General features: G+C 27.5%; 1 protein-coding gene across 1 annotated transcript; it reads right to left on the bottom strand.

Annotated features, from left to right (window-relative positions):
* Positions 1–1,065: 1,065 nt before the first annotated feature.
* On the bottom strand, positions 1,066–4,170 carry LOC113866680. The gene is made up of 4 exons (XM_027501490.1): positions 3,957–4,170; positions 3,769–3,851; positions 2,450–3,601; positions 1,066–1,800 (listed from the first exon to the last, which is right to left on the bottom strand). The coding sequence occupies exons 1-4, from the start codon at positions 4,168–4,170 to the stop codon at positions 1,066–1,068; spliced, it is 2,184 nt and encodes a 727-aa protein (XP_027357291.1).
* Between the last annotated feature and the right edge of the window lie 11,249 nt (positions 4,171–15,419).

Raw genomic sequence — 15,419 nt, 5'->3', positions numbered from 1 at the left:
TATCGAACGAAATAAATAAATATTAAACAAAAATATTTTATATTAATTAAATATTTTTTTAATTTATGTACGTTAACCTTAAATATTATTAGTTTTTGAGACATTTAAAATGTTTGATGTGATAGCTAACGTATCTCACAAATGATATATCAAAATGAGGTGATAGAATTAAATGTAGGTATACAAACAGTTGGATTTTTTTAGACTAGTGTTCTAAAAGTATTAATTAAAAATTTAATAAATAGAAAGTTAGTGTTAAAATTTATGTTAGAATATTGACACTGTAAAATACTGTCATCCAGCAAGAATTATTAATTTTTATAATAATTAATTAGTTAACAGTATAAATTTTTTATTAACAATTTATCAAAATTAAACTCATGTAAGAAATCATAACTGGAGTCATGGGTATTTGTATTTGTATTTGGTTTGATTTTTATTTCTTATTTAACTTTAAATGACTTCTATTTTTTTTTATCTTTAATTAAATTTTATTTTAGTTTTAAATTTCGACTACATAGTAGGTTATTTATTAAAGTGAATAATCATGGGAAGAATATATAGAATTACAATTATAAAAACAACTATAAGCCATTAAACTTGTAGTAAAGTTCATCAAACCAAAAACATAGTTACTTATAACCATTAACTTTTCTCAATATTCTCCTCTTCAGAAACCCTTTCTCTTAATGGGCTAAATTTATTTTGTGACACACTCAAATAAAAGAAGTGTTTATGCAACAACTACCCTAATCAAAGCTCATAATAAATATGAATAAACTGACAGAGAAATTTTAAAAAATAATAATATAATATACTAATGTGTAGTACTTTACATTACATGAATTGAATAGAGAGAGAAGGGGTAAAGTTGGGTGTGGATTCCTCTGTCAAATATTGTCTTTTAATGACCAATGAATTGGCAGTCTTGTCGAGGGGTCAAATTCTTCATGTGTGACCCTACAATCGAAGGGGTTCAAGTTCAAACCCAAAACACGTGGACCCCACAAACCATCACGACAATGTCACGTGACACACTACTTTAGAAAACGACGCCGTCCCAGTTCAAGCAAAGACATGGACCCCACTTCCCACACTTCCACAAAAATGCATAACCATAACCGTTTCATGCACTAACGTGTCCCATATGTTCCCTTCAATCTCTGCCACCAATCCTTTTCCTTCTTCTTCAGTTCCATTTTCATCTTCATCTTCCATGTCTTGTGCTTCAATCAACGCATCAATATCTTCCAAAACCTCACACTTGGCACGTGGGAACTCCTCAACCCTTTTCCACACTCTCTCTATCAACCCTTCAACGCTTCCTTGGTAGCAAACACCCTTCAAGAACCAAAGCCTTTTTTGGTTCCCTTTTGGCTTTATAATTTCCTTTAACACCTCATCCACCAAATCAAACAACAACCTTCGGTTCCAACGTTGACCCAGTTCGTTTTTTGAGGAAAAGTTGCGATTTTTGTCGTTGTTGCGGTGTTCTAAGTGGTGGAAGATTGATGGGTCTAGTAGATGAGTTGGAGAAAACCATTGGTTGAAGGACAATGTTGTTGTGGGGGTACCCTCTTTGTTTGGGGTAGTGGTACGGTTAAGGATTCCTGTGATGTACTGAAATTCTGGTGTGTGGTGTTTGGTTCCGGTGATAGAGGCACCGTTAAGTTTGTTTTCTGATGTGTTGGTGCTTTCTCGGGTGGCGAGTGTGCTTGTTCTTTCTTGTTTGTACCTCTGGCGTGAACAACTAGACAACTGTGAGATGCTTTTGGACTCTTGGGTATCAGATGCCTGTGACTGTTTTATATAATTTTAAAAAAGCGAATTTGGCAAATCATAAAAAGAAAAAGAAAAAAAATGTTAAGTGCATATTTTGGCAAATGATTCATTTTAAGAGCTACTCATTTTGTAAGTTTTATCTTTTCAGAAAATTAATGAAACATTGTTGTTTTTAAGATGACCTAAATTAAACACACATTAAAAATATATACAGAAAAAAAAAATGGAATACATGATGGAAAAAGTTTAAAAATTGAAACTACTAAAAGAGTGCTGCTATTTAATTAGAAGTATGATACACAAAATAGACACGAACCAGTCTTCTAATATGTTTGCATATTTTAATTTTATATTAGGTTTGTTTATTTATATTTTTAGAAAATGCTTTTTGTAAATACAGTTATTATTACGTTATTTTCATATGCTACTAAAAATAATATCTTTTTATTATTTTTTCAAAAATTAAACAAACACACCGATAAATTTTGAAAGTTATTTTTAAAAAAATAAATTATGTAAATAAATAGTAAAATAAAGGGACTCCTTTGGGTTAGTGATAAAAAAGTGATTAGTTTTTAAAATCAGTTAAGACAAAACTTTAAAATAGATTAATAAAATAATTGGCGACTAAATGCATAAAATTTAAAAATTGAAAATTCAAGGGTACCTGTTTTGAAGGGATTTTGGTTGCTGGAGGAGAAGGATCTATCTTGACAGGGAGAAGATTTGGTACAGTGTTGATGTTGTTAAGAAGATTGCTTGACAGTGGATGAGTTTTCTTGCTTTTGGTAGTTTTGATGTCACTGACTCTTGTAGTAGGTGATGTTGGACGAATGATAAATGGTTCTTCTTGCTTGTTTCTGATTATGTCTGTTGTCTGTGGAGGCCTTTTGAGCCTTGAGTTGAACTTCTCATTGGTGACCTTCTTACACTTTGTGACTGATTTCTTGTTATGAGACTCTTGTTGCTCAGACAATAATGCTTGAGGCTTTGGCTTTGTAAAAACTCTTGGAAGCTGTGGTTGAGTGTGTGGAGTTGATGGTAGTTTCAGCATGTTTTGATCCTTTGGGTTGAGTGGTGATGGTGTAGTTGTGCTCGGTTTGTGCTTATTGGTGTCAATGAATCTAAGCCTTGGAGAATAGGAAGACGGGTTTGAGTGTTTTCCTGGACTAGTCTCATCAATTGCTTTCAATGATGTTTTGGGAGATTTTTTGCTTCTTAATTGGCCCACAAATTCTTCTCTTGTTTTGAGAGTGTTGGTGATGTCTTGCCCAACTTTTCTACTCACACTTTCCTTAACCTGCTTCACAATCTGTCTGGCATAGTGGCTTGGACTCTTGCTACTATTGTTCTCATCACATTTCCTTTTCGAAAATGAGAACCTTGGAAGCTCCAAGTCCTCACCAAGGGTCATGTTCTCCTTGTTCATTTGGAGTGAAAGTCTGTGATGATAATCAACATCCGATCTTCTTGCAGAGGATATTCTAGGAGTCTCAGGCAAGGAACGAGAAGCTGCAATGTCACTACTGTCTATGCTGTTTCTTGGTTTGGTTTGGATGTGTTGCTTGTGTCTCAAGTGGTGCAGATGAGGAACATTGCCTTGTGGGTTTGGAGTGGAAAGACATGAAGAGGAAGAAGAAGACGAAGAAGTAGGTGAGTGTGCATTTGGAAGAAGATCAAGACCCATTAATCTTGCAACCAAAGTTGGTGTCTTTATCCCTGGAGAGCTGCTGATTTCTGAGGATATATCATTCAAATTTCCACCACCCCCACCATTTGTTCTTGTGCTTCCACTTGTCTTAATTTGTATGATATTCTTCTGGGTTTTCAAAACCAACAAAACTTGTTTAAGTGGTCAAAATAATCACCATCATTACTCACTTTACATAATAAACTAACAAACCAACTAGGAGTGTGTGAAAAGTAACTCGTAAAAATTAGTGAAAAGCAAGCCTGGCAGGTTAATATATATAAACTTAAACTTACTGGGATTTTAAAATTATCTTCTTTTGATGAAACTGTACCATTACCATTTTCTGATTCCAAGCTGTTCCTAGGTGCTTCAGCACCTGAATTATACAAAACCATAAGAGAAAGAAAAAAAAAAAAGAAGAGAAACAAAGGGGTGGTTTGTGGAGTGTAATGAGAACAAAACAATAATAATAATAATATACCTTTAGGGACTGTAGAATAGTCTTCTGAAATGCAAGATGGTGGCTTGAAAGAGGCTTGTTGTTGCTGTTGTTGGTTGATGGTAGGAAAGTTAAACGGGTGGAAATCAAAGAAGTGAAAAACGGCACACATGCAACCTGAAGAAGTTGGTGTTTCTGCTTCAGCTCCTCCACCTCTCTTGGATGATTTTCCAGTCCAATACCACTCCTTACCCATAATTGGTAAGCTTATGCCTTTGCTCAACTTTTCAACCAAGAAAGATGATATGGAAAAAGGGTTGTCAAGTAAGTGATGAAATCAGAATGAAAATGACACAATAAGCAGTAACCTCAGAGATAGAGAGAGAGAGAGAGAGAGAGAGAGAGAGAGAGAGAGAGATGCAAGCGTTTGAGGTGTTAGGCAAGAAAAGCTAGAAAAACTTTGTGGGATACGCAGGTGAAGAAGCGAGAAAAGCGGATCCTTGAAGCATAAAACGGTCACAGTGTAAGGAATTAAGTACACTGAGCTGAGAACACAATCTTTATACTTTTTTTAATATGGGAACAAAATACATGTATATTTTTATTATTTCAAATGTATATAATAATGATAAATAATAAAAAGTAATATTTTTTATTTTATAATATTTAATATTATTATATTTTAAATTTTATAGCTTTTATTAATAAAATTATTCTGTGTCTTTAAATATATTAAAACATAAAATATAAAAAGTGCCACGAGTCTTTTCTTTTGAAAAACATAATATTTTAAAATTACTTAAATAAATAATTTTTTATTAAAAATGGACTTTTTAAAAAATATTGTTACATAAAAAACTTTAATTAATTTTCCATAGATTAATTTTTATACTATTTACAACTTTTCATATTATTTATCTATTTTTTGAAAGAAAATCCTTTTTTTTTTTAATCTTTTCAGAAGTATGCAGTTGTTCTTTGTCCACCTTTTAATCTTTACAGCACTCACTTTCAAGGTTGTATGAGACCAAGAACAGAACCAGCCCTGCTCTGTTATTGGGAACTGAGATGGTTAAGAAATTATTAAGAATTGAAAGAGATGACGACATGACCTTTCTCTTTCTCTGATTCTCCTCCTTTGTTAGAGAAGCATAAATGGCATATCCTACCCCAAAAATATGTTTTTCATTCTTAATTTTGGAATTAAATTCATATTTTTATTATTCTAGTTTTTTATATTTTAATTTTATTCTAATTATTTTTATAATAAATAATTCTAATTATTCATTTTTAAAATTTTAAAAATCATAGAATTAAATTTAAAAGAATAAAGTTAAAAAATAAAATTAGATTCAATTTAAAATTAATTTACAGATTTTAAAGTTTATGTTTGTATTTTTTAATACATTTAAAAATGTATTACAAATAATAATAAATAGAAAATAGTTATATAAAATTTCATAAATAATATCAATTTTTACCTATTTTAAATAAATTATATCTTACGATGACGTAGAGGTACAGTTTTCTATCCCGGGTGAGTCGTACCGTGATGTGATTCCCGTTCGTACCATAATGTGATTCCCGCATGGGTACAGTTTCTTTAAATTTGTGTTTAAATATTTATTAATTTATGTTTCTTCTAACTTATAATTTTTCTCTTCAAATTTTATTTATAAATTATTTATAATTTTTTAAAATATTCCCATAACTTAACTATTTGAATATTAATAATATAATTATAATTATGAGTAATTTAAACACTTATATTATTTACTATATTTTCATAAAATATAAAATTAATTAATCTAATAATTAAATTATCTTGTATAAATATTTATATTGAATTTTATGTAATTTGAAAATTTGTAAGTATATTATTTAAAATTTATATTTGAAAAATATATTATTTATTAAAATAAAATAATATAATAAAATACTTCACAATTTTATTTTTTATAAAATTAATTTAGAACCTTCAAACTAACCGTTAGATTGACTAATTTCATTGTATATAAAATAATTAAGTAATATAAATATACAAATTTGATATCAGGTATAACATACTTAAATGAATTAATCTTCTTTTATATATTAAAATTAACTTTTCTATTTTTTTGAAAAATTTTATTATTTAATTTTTTAAATTTTGAATTGGTAAATTATTTCTAACTTATACGTTAATTTTTTATTTTTTTTTTCATTATAGTCATGGTGACCTCGTTGAACATGCTCACTTTCTATTTAATTATTGTTTTCAAATCATCAGATAATATAGTTGGAAACTGCTCGAAAATATAAACTCATCTCAACAGAATGTCCATTAATAGGCCCCAATTGTTTGGTAACTTTATTTGTTTTTTTTGTTTGTTTGTTATTTTCTTAGATTTTGGACTTTGTGTAACCGTTGAAGAGTTAGATTTATACTTTGGTTATGTAATAGAAACTTTAGTTTTGATATTATAAAAAATTAGAAAATAACTGATTGTGATTGAGTTATAAATTAATTCTAACAAGTTATCATATTTTAGAATGATAAAATTATAGAAAATTGTGCCAAAATATTAATAAATTTATCATATTACTTGGAAAGAGTTTATTATTTTATTACTTGGTTTCTAAACATAGTTGTCACTTGTTAGGTTTCTAAATGACAAATTTATCATTTCTATATTTGACAGATTATAAACAAATTATATGATTATGAACTACTTATTTTTTGTTTATTTTTTGTTTTATTCATTATAATTATTATGACTTTATTGAGTTTGTGTGATACAGTCTGTATTTATTTACTATTCTTCATATCATTAAATAACAGAGTTACAAGTTACTGAGAATAATTAATTTCAATAAAATGTCATTGATAGATACTAATTTAAATTTTGTATAGTTGTTAATTAAGGAATGAATTCTTTACTTTAGTCATGTATGAGATGGTTTGATTTTGATATTATAAGAATTTAAAATTCAATTGACTATGGTTAAGTTATAGATTGATTTAATTATCATATTTTAGAATAATAAAATTAAAGAGAAAACTGTGTCAAAATTTTGATAAATTTATTATATTATTTATTTTAAAAATTTATTATTTCATGTATTAATTTATAAATAAAGTTATCAAATTTAAACTAATTTAACTTGTGCGTTGATAATAAGCTAATTTTAGGTCGTAACATTATTATTCATTCCTCGTTAACTTGATGAGTGTGAATAAATTAATTTTCTTTGTGTAGCTTGAATTGAATTATGTTGTGTTTCTCTTCTTGTGGTAAATAGAAAGATATAACTAAATAGTAAAAACTACAATTTTTTATTAAATAAAGAAATAATAAGATTGATTATGCATGTATTAATTAATTAATTTATATATTTATTTATTTATTTTGATCAAATAAAATTTAAGCTAATTAAACAAATTAATAATCAGCTTCGAATATTATTAAGGATTTGTTAAGCGAAAATGTAATGTTTTTTTCATTTCAATAATAAAAAATTAAAAAAACTATTATTCATGCTTGATTAATTAAAACAAATTAATAAGAAAAAAATAATTATGTTAAATATTTTTTAAAAACATAATTATATATAAGTTATAGTAGATGAATAAACCTATCTTTTCCATGAAAAAGATTTCTTCTCTCTAATTTTTTTACTAACAAAGAAGAAAGAAATTCTTTTATGTGAAATTAGGGATAAAATAGGTTAGATTGTTCATTAGAGACTGTTACCCTAAACCAGGTTAAGTTAAACTTAGTTATTAATCTGTACAGGCTTTTTAGACGAATTAAAATCCTTTCTAACTCTTTATTACTTTTTCTTTGGAGCCAAAATTCTGACCATACATTATATCATCTTTCCTTCTCAACTGTTGAGTAACAATCATATTAATGGACGATATTTTTGCCAAAACTTCTAAAATAAAAAACTGAATAAAACTTCTGCATATTTTTCCTGACTAACCATTTATAAACATGAGTAACCTATTAATCTATTATTACTTCCAACGTACTTTCGTGATAAAGTGAATTGTTTATACTTTTTCTACTACGTACAATGAAAAATTGTTTGAAGTTTTGTTGCTGTACTGCATGATACGTATACGATCCCACTCGTGACGGTGTTGACTTGCCTGTTCAAATTCTTATAATGTATGAATCATAAATATGAAAGACTTTCAGATAGGTTTTCTATTGACTTTTCTTGATATAACCTTCGGTTTGAATGCAGAAGGTAATTCGAAAAAAACCTGTTCCCATGGTAAGAAAGACTGAAAGAGACTACACAGCCATGATTTTTTGTTGTTACTCCATTTTCCCTTCGTGTACGTCCCCTTAGATCCAAATATTAATTTCAATATCTTTTGGCTTCTTTATAAAACTAAAATGTCATGACTCAATCAAAGTATTGCGTTAATAACGAGTTGCACTAAAAAGATAGGAATAACATTTCAACATTTAAAAAGATAATTGCTAAAAGAATCCAAGTCACAAGTTGAGTTGACAAAATAATTAACCTAGTTAAGCTCATTGAATTAAAGAATTTAAAATTTAAATTATTTTTTTATTTTTTCTTTAAGTAACCTATCCATACTTTTCTTAATTAAGTTTGGACCTGATTTATTTCAATAAAAAATTGTGAATTGTAAACCTATTTGAACTTTAGTTTCAAGGTTCAAATAAATAAAAATATACCTTGTTTTTTTATTTGACAGTATAAAATTTCAACTGAAACGAGCTGATATAAATTGAATAACTTACTACGCCAACTTTAAACATAAGGAGGTCAATCTCACAATAATTTTTTGAAAAACATGTTAATTATAAATAAAACCTAAAAAAGGTGAAATTATCGTTGTAACTTGGTTTGATTATGTCTGAACTTACAAACTTTGATATCATTTTTTTCAAAGTTTAACTCCAATTAATATCATTTTAATTTGCACAATTTTCACCAATTTTTTTTTTTAATTTGCACAATAATCTGAATCAACAATATGAATTTCATATCGGGTGCTAACTTAGGTTGATTTCTTTTTTGTCGTCTTTCAAACTAAAAGAAATGAACTTAATGAAAATACATATTGATATGATATATATTTTGGTCATCATATAATGATCTTATAATTTAAAGTTTATTTCCTTTTATAATTACTTTGAAAGTTATATTAAATGTATTTTCTATAATTATTTTCTGTAGATCATCCACGTTGAATTTTAATAAATAAGCTCGATCCAGGTCCTACAATACAAGGATAGTGATTGATATTCTTGTTATGATATTGAACTTGAAGTTGTCATGTATATTATCTAAAACACTTAAAGCATTTGAGCTTATTCTTGTAGTGATAGCTTAATAGTAAGAACTAGCACGATATATGCATTATGTATAGGTTTCCAATTCTGTGCTTAACATATTCTCATATTCCCTTTTATTGTTCTCAATTCTCCTCTCTAATGACTCTAAAAAAAAGGGCACTTGAACTCGTGCCTTAATTTAAAGCTCTCATTTTTAACCAATATAAAATATGTTTATTTTCAATACTTCCTTATTTATAATACTTTCTCTTATATACATATACAATTTTCATGCGAGAGGGAAGTTTTTTTTACTTATTTATATAATATATAAGTGTGCCTCCTAGGATTCAGCTTAGAAATTACTTTTCAGAAAGTTTTAATTAGTTGTTATCCTGTTTTGTATATTTCATAAATGAATGATTTTAATTATTTAATAAATAGTATACAGTTGACTAGATGTGTTATATTCTTCACGGCACACTTTGAAATTCAAAACTATTTTCTTTTCTAGCTTTCACTTAATTATTATGTCAAATGAAGCATTAGATGAAATACATGTTAAAATTGAATAAATTACAAATGAAGAAGCATGCATCCAAGTTCATTGTCAACAAATCAACAATTAAAAAGATGACAATTATGAAGCACCTACTCAATAGAATGCCAAAATATTTGCTGCACCAATGACACTGAGCAGGAATTGACTTATTATTAATATTGGCCACTGCAATCATGTCAGAAAATGGCCACCTAATTCCCTCCGCTCGATCTCAGGTGATTTATATCTAATCTTGGCTTTGTTTGTTTGAAAAATTAGAAAATTAATTCTCATAATTTGTAAAATATATTTATCGTAAATATTTTAAACGCATATTTTAATTGGTTTAACAATTTAAAATAAATTTTATTAGTTCTAAATTAAGCATACACTTAATTTATGATATGGACAAATATATTAACGATATATTTTATATTCTTTATTATTAAATAAAATTTTATATTAACTTGCACAAATTCAAAGCATGTTTGGGTTATATAGTGGAGTTAATTGCAATACAAATCACACTTCTTGACCAAATAGTAAATAATTTTCTAGATATTATGTTTTTGTTAATTGTATATATTTTTTTATTAACTAGGACAATTTTAACTATTAATCTTTTTTTATTAATATTTGAATTTTTTTTATAATTATATATATCAATTCTTGAATGAATTTCAGCACAAGAAGTAGTCAAACAATTTCAATTAGCACCTTGAAAAAAACACAAAAAACTTAAATTGGTCGAAAGTATCATAAGATTTCTCTCTAAATCGATCATTATAATAACCGAATATTTTCAGCTTCTATGTCCGTTGCTAAAGAACGAATTTTCGATAGTGCAAATCCAATTTACCGACAAACCTAAAGTGATTCTTAATAATCCTTGTGTTTAAATTGAGACAATTTAAGTGCACCCAAAATTTTTTGACTAGTCAAGGAAACACAGTAATTGAGGGTATAACTACAAAGTGTGTGCAGTTTCTCCGACAAGTGAATGGAACTAGTGGGAAAATTACCCTCTCCTTGTCAGGGTCTAGATCTGGATAAGTAAAATTAGATTTTTTATGGCATTTCCAGTGTGGTAATAATAATCATGTTATAAAGGGACCACAGCAAGCTCATGCTTTCAAATGTTTCTATTCTCTATCTTTGACATGACTATAGTTTCCCATACATCTCACATGGATGAGCAATTAAATGAGGTGTCGTTTTCGAAAGTGAAGGCTTATGTAGAAGACTAGAAGTGGTCCCAATATATATCTGGCTGCATAATTATGAAGCTGCAAATTAAGAAGCTCATTATTCAATTTTGTTCTATATCTAGTCTCTAAGTGAAATTATTATTGGACAAATATATTCTGTAACGTTTTTTGTTTAGTAATCTTTTGAACATTCACAAACACAGCTCTCAAATCCATGCAATTATCTTCTATTTTAACCTTTTTTTCCTTTTGAAAGCAACATACTCAATCTCATTGGAGGCAAGTATCTCAATGCATGCTCACATATACAAGATATGGGAATAACAAATGGGTAATGCAACTAAGTTTTAAAATGGTAAATGTTTATTGTTCTTTGTCTTAATATACTACCCTTCTACGAATTTCAAATCATTGGAGAATGCACTTGATTGAGATGAAAACATAATAATGCAGGGAGATAATTTTATTCCAGACCCTCTTACACATTGCTCCATATTCTATGATATATTTATCTTAAACTGAAGAGAGAGCGATAGAATACTGCTTCAAATTTTGAAGTGGTCCTGCTTCATGGGGTACTATAAAAATGAAAATAAATAAATAAATACAATATATTGTATTGGAATAAGTATTTGTGAGTGGCTACCATATGATTTCAGATCAGGTAGCATGTACATATTGCTTGTACTTTTCTTTCTCTATTTTCAATTCTTTAAATTTTCCATTTTGTTCTCTCTTAAGGCATATGAGATTTGTTTGCATTTTATAATGATACATGTCTATTATCACTCTTAAGCGTTTATAAGCATTTCTATTTAAGTGATTGATTATTTAATAAAATATTCATTTTTTTCCTTTATAATTATATAAAAAATAAGAGTATTTTACCCAAAAATATCTAAATAAAATTAACAATAGACACATAAAAGTTATAATAAATACTAATTTGAAATAACATGAAAAATTTAACGTGAGGCCAAAATGGAGAAAGGGTATCTAGGTATTAGGCCATGAAAATTGACACCTCTAGCGGAAAGTGGTAAATAGGCTACCAAATGTGTACAGATAACAACATGACAAGGCAGAGAAAGATAGAGAAAAGAGGAGCGTCTGTTATGGCTATGAAACTTTAATTAAAAGATGGGTAGGGTCCTAATGGGGTAAGCCATGGGAAGCAACACAGGACACATTTCATTTATATAGCATAAAGATTTTGATAGAGCGTGTATATGTCTGATAGTATTGTCTGGGTATATATAAAAGGTTATGCTTTGAATTTTACAGCCTTAAAAGCAACCATTATTGAGTATGGGAAAGAAAATGAAACATTTGCAGAGGCTCCCATTCCCTATTCATGCAAGTTACCTAAAACAATAATCGTTGTAAGAGACATACAGCAGTGGGGCCATATAATAAAGAGAAAAAGAAAGACCCTAACTCAACCAGTTTTCATTTCATCTCAAGTTATGTCTGAGCAGAAATTTATTATTCAACAGTAACAGTATATTATATTAACTATTTAAAATACAATATATTTTGAGAAACTAAAATTAAATTTGAGTATATTTATAAAGATTAAAAAAAATATTTTATCCTATATTAAATCTTAACAGGAGTTGGTGAACGGAGAGAGGGTTTTGAATGTTTTGTATCTTTTGGCAATGCAAGTTGTTGCTGGTTACTTGTCTCCTATCTCAACGTTGATTGAAGACAAATCTTAACAGGTAATTGATGTGTTCTATACCATCCATTAACTTTGCCCAATTAGCTTCGTAATTGTTTGCTTCTAGCCCAATAATTCATGACAGGGCATAGTTTATCTAATAGAAAACAGATAAAGACAGAGTTTTTTAGGTATGAATTTAACTGTCCCCATTTTGGTCAGTGATGATTTTAGAGAAGTGGAGAGACGCAGACATGAGTCAATAAAACTTACTATTTGTGTATATCTATGATTTAGTTTTTGTCTTGATGGAAAAAGGATGAAAAATAAAAGGAGAAACAGAGAAGGATAGGGAATGAACTTTCTTAAGAAATAATCTGTAGAATGCTGAAATGGTTGGTTTTAATCTATGGTTTTAATGATGGAAACAAAGGATTCGTGTTCCACGTGGTGTAATTTCCTGAATCAAAGTTTGGCCAAAAAATTATTCTCTGGTTGAAGCAGAGCCATCCTCAGCAAAATTGTTATCTCAGAAGCCACTTTCAATGGCCCCATAATGAACGACGTACTGAAATCTGAATGCTGCTAGTTACAAACGTATAACTACTTCAAATTGAAACACAGATTTACACCCTAGGAATTTTGCCTATCAATTTAAATAATTTTTGTATTAGAAGAACAATAATAAATTATTCACACTCTTTTTTACTTTTAAATTCATATTTCTCTCTTATACTTTTTTAATTTTGAATAAATTTTAATTAATAATAAAAAATGTGTTAACCAGTATATTTTTAGCATTCTTATTTTAATAATTGATTGTTGGATAATTAATGTATAACATAAGTTTTTTCTTTAGATGTATAAGATAAAAAGTAAATTTAAAATAATCAAAACTTAATTGTACTTTTTAGTTATTATACTTTAATGTAGATATAATTTTGATTTCTTTAGTTTTAATTGCTTACATTTAGTTTTTCTAATTTTTTAGATGCTCAATTTAAGTCTTCTAACTTAAAATTTTACCTAATAAAACTACAACAAAAGTAAAACATTTTATTCGTTTATACAAATAAATAAAGGAAAAATATATAAAATATAAAATAAAACCTATCAAAATATAATAAAGATATTAATTTTTGGATTGAAGATTTAATTTAAATATTTAAAAAATTAAAATTAAAAAGACCAAAATTACATATATGTTAAGATATATGGACCAAAATTGGAACTAAACTAATAATATCTAGTGTTTACATTGTACAAAATAATCACTTTTTTTATATTAAATTACGAAACAAATATAAAATTATGTGTAATAGTTAATTTCATTATTTAAAAAGTTGTGATTAAAAATAAAATAATCTCATCGAAACTCGCAACTTCATTGACGCGAACAATTTTTAAACTCAAGAAATTCATACACAACAAGTGCTAAGATCTCTCTCCTTAGAAATCTGGAAATAAGTTGAATTAATAACAAAACTTCAATTGTCTACTTTATGGCTCATTAGTTACATTTCATGACCAATTGTAACGATAGAAATTGACAGTGCTATATTTTTTACGTAAAAAATGATATTGCTATATTTCCAATATCCATAAAATTTCATTTTTCTCTCTCACACTCGAAGTGCCTTTAAAAAATGCCCCATCGACTGATTTTTTATCTTATAATTTCATGTTTCATGTTATTACAATTTGCTTTAGGCGTATAAAACGTTGGGCGGGCCTGCTATTGCTTACTAGAAACAGCCCATAATGCTAGGTAACTGACAACGATAACTAACAAAGATAATTTAGACAAAAAGAAGAATAAGAAGAAGAAGAAGAAGACTATAATAACATGAACATATATTGATAATCGGAAAAATGAATCCAATTGTTTATGTATTTTACTTTTTTTTTTGGGTCAAAATGTTTTTCTTGTCATTTTTTCTTCCCACATATGCCAATACTAATAGGAAATGGATGTTCACTGTGGTGAAGCGGGCTTGGGTTTATTCAGTTCCTGCGCTGACCTTGTTGATCATAAAAATTAGGTTAGGGGATTGTTTTTTTTATTATTTATTTACTTTTACACCTCTTTTTATATATATATATAATTACAATTTAAATTCTGCAAGGCTATTTTAATTTTTAAAACAAATTTTAAAATTATAATTTACAGTTTTCAGAATTTAATTTCTTAAAGCCTGTAAATTATAATTCCAAAATTATATTTCTAAACGTATATAAATTCTGAAAATTAAATTTTAGAAGTGTAAAAATTAATTCTAAAAAATTTAAATTCAGAATCTTGTAAATTAGAATTTTTTTAAATCAATTTTTACACTTTTGAAATTTAATTTCTGAAAATTATATACTTCAATAAACATAATTTTGGAATTAAAATTTACAGCACTCTAAATTAAATTTTTGAAAATTGGTTTTTTTATTTTTAAATTTTAATTTTTAGGAGTAGATTAAAATTTCAAAAATATAAATTTGAAATTATATAATTTACAATCTTCCGGATTTAGGGGTATTTAAAAAAAAATTAAAAGAAATGAAAAGAGATGTGAAAAGTTAAAACAAAAAGTGTAAAATGTTAGAAAATTGTCCTTGCTTGTAATCACAAAACTTTAGAAGAAATAATTAATGACTTGAGATGCATTGAATCTTATTCTAGGATTATCTCTTTCTCAAGTAGTGAAAGTGTAGAAATAGGTGTAGAAGTAAATATTTTTCTTATTCAAACACAATAACAACACATCATTGTGATATTTTTTTTTTCTCAACAGCAAAGGCAGA

Source organism: Abrus precatorius, unplaced genomic scaffold, assembly GCF_003935025.1.
Source record: "Abrus precatorius isolate BTA unplaced genomic scaffold, Abrus_2018 Scaffold5, whole genome shotgun sequence".
Taxonomy (NCBI): domain Eukaryota; kingdom Viridiplantae; phylum Streptophyta; class Magnoliopsida; order Fabales; family Fabaceae; genus Abrus; species Abrus precatorius.
Note: the sequence above shows the minus strand (reverse complement) of the source record. Positions and strands in the feature narration are given on the sequence as shown.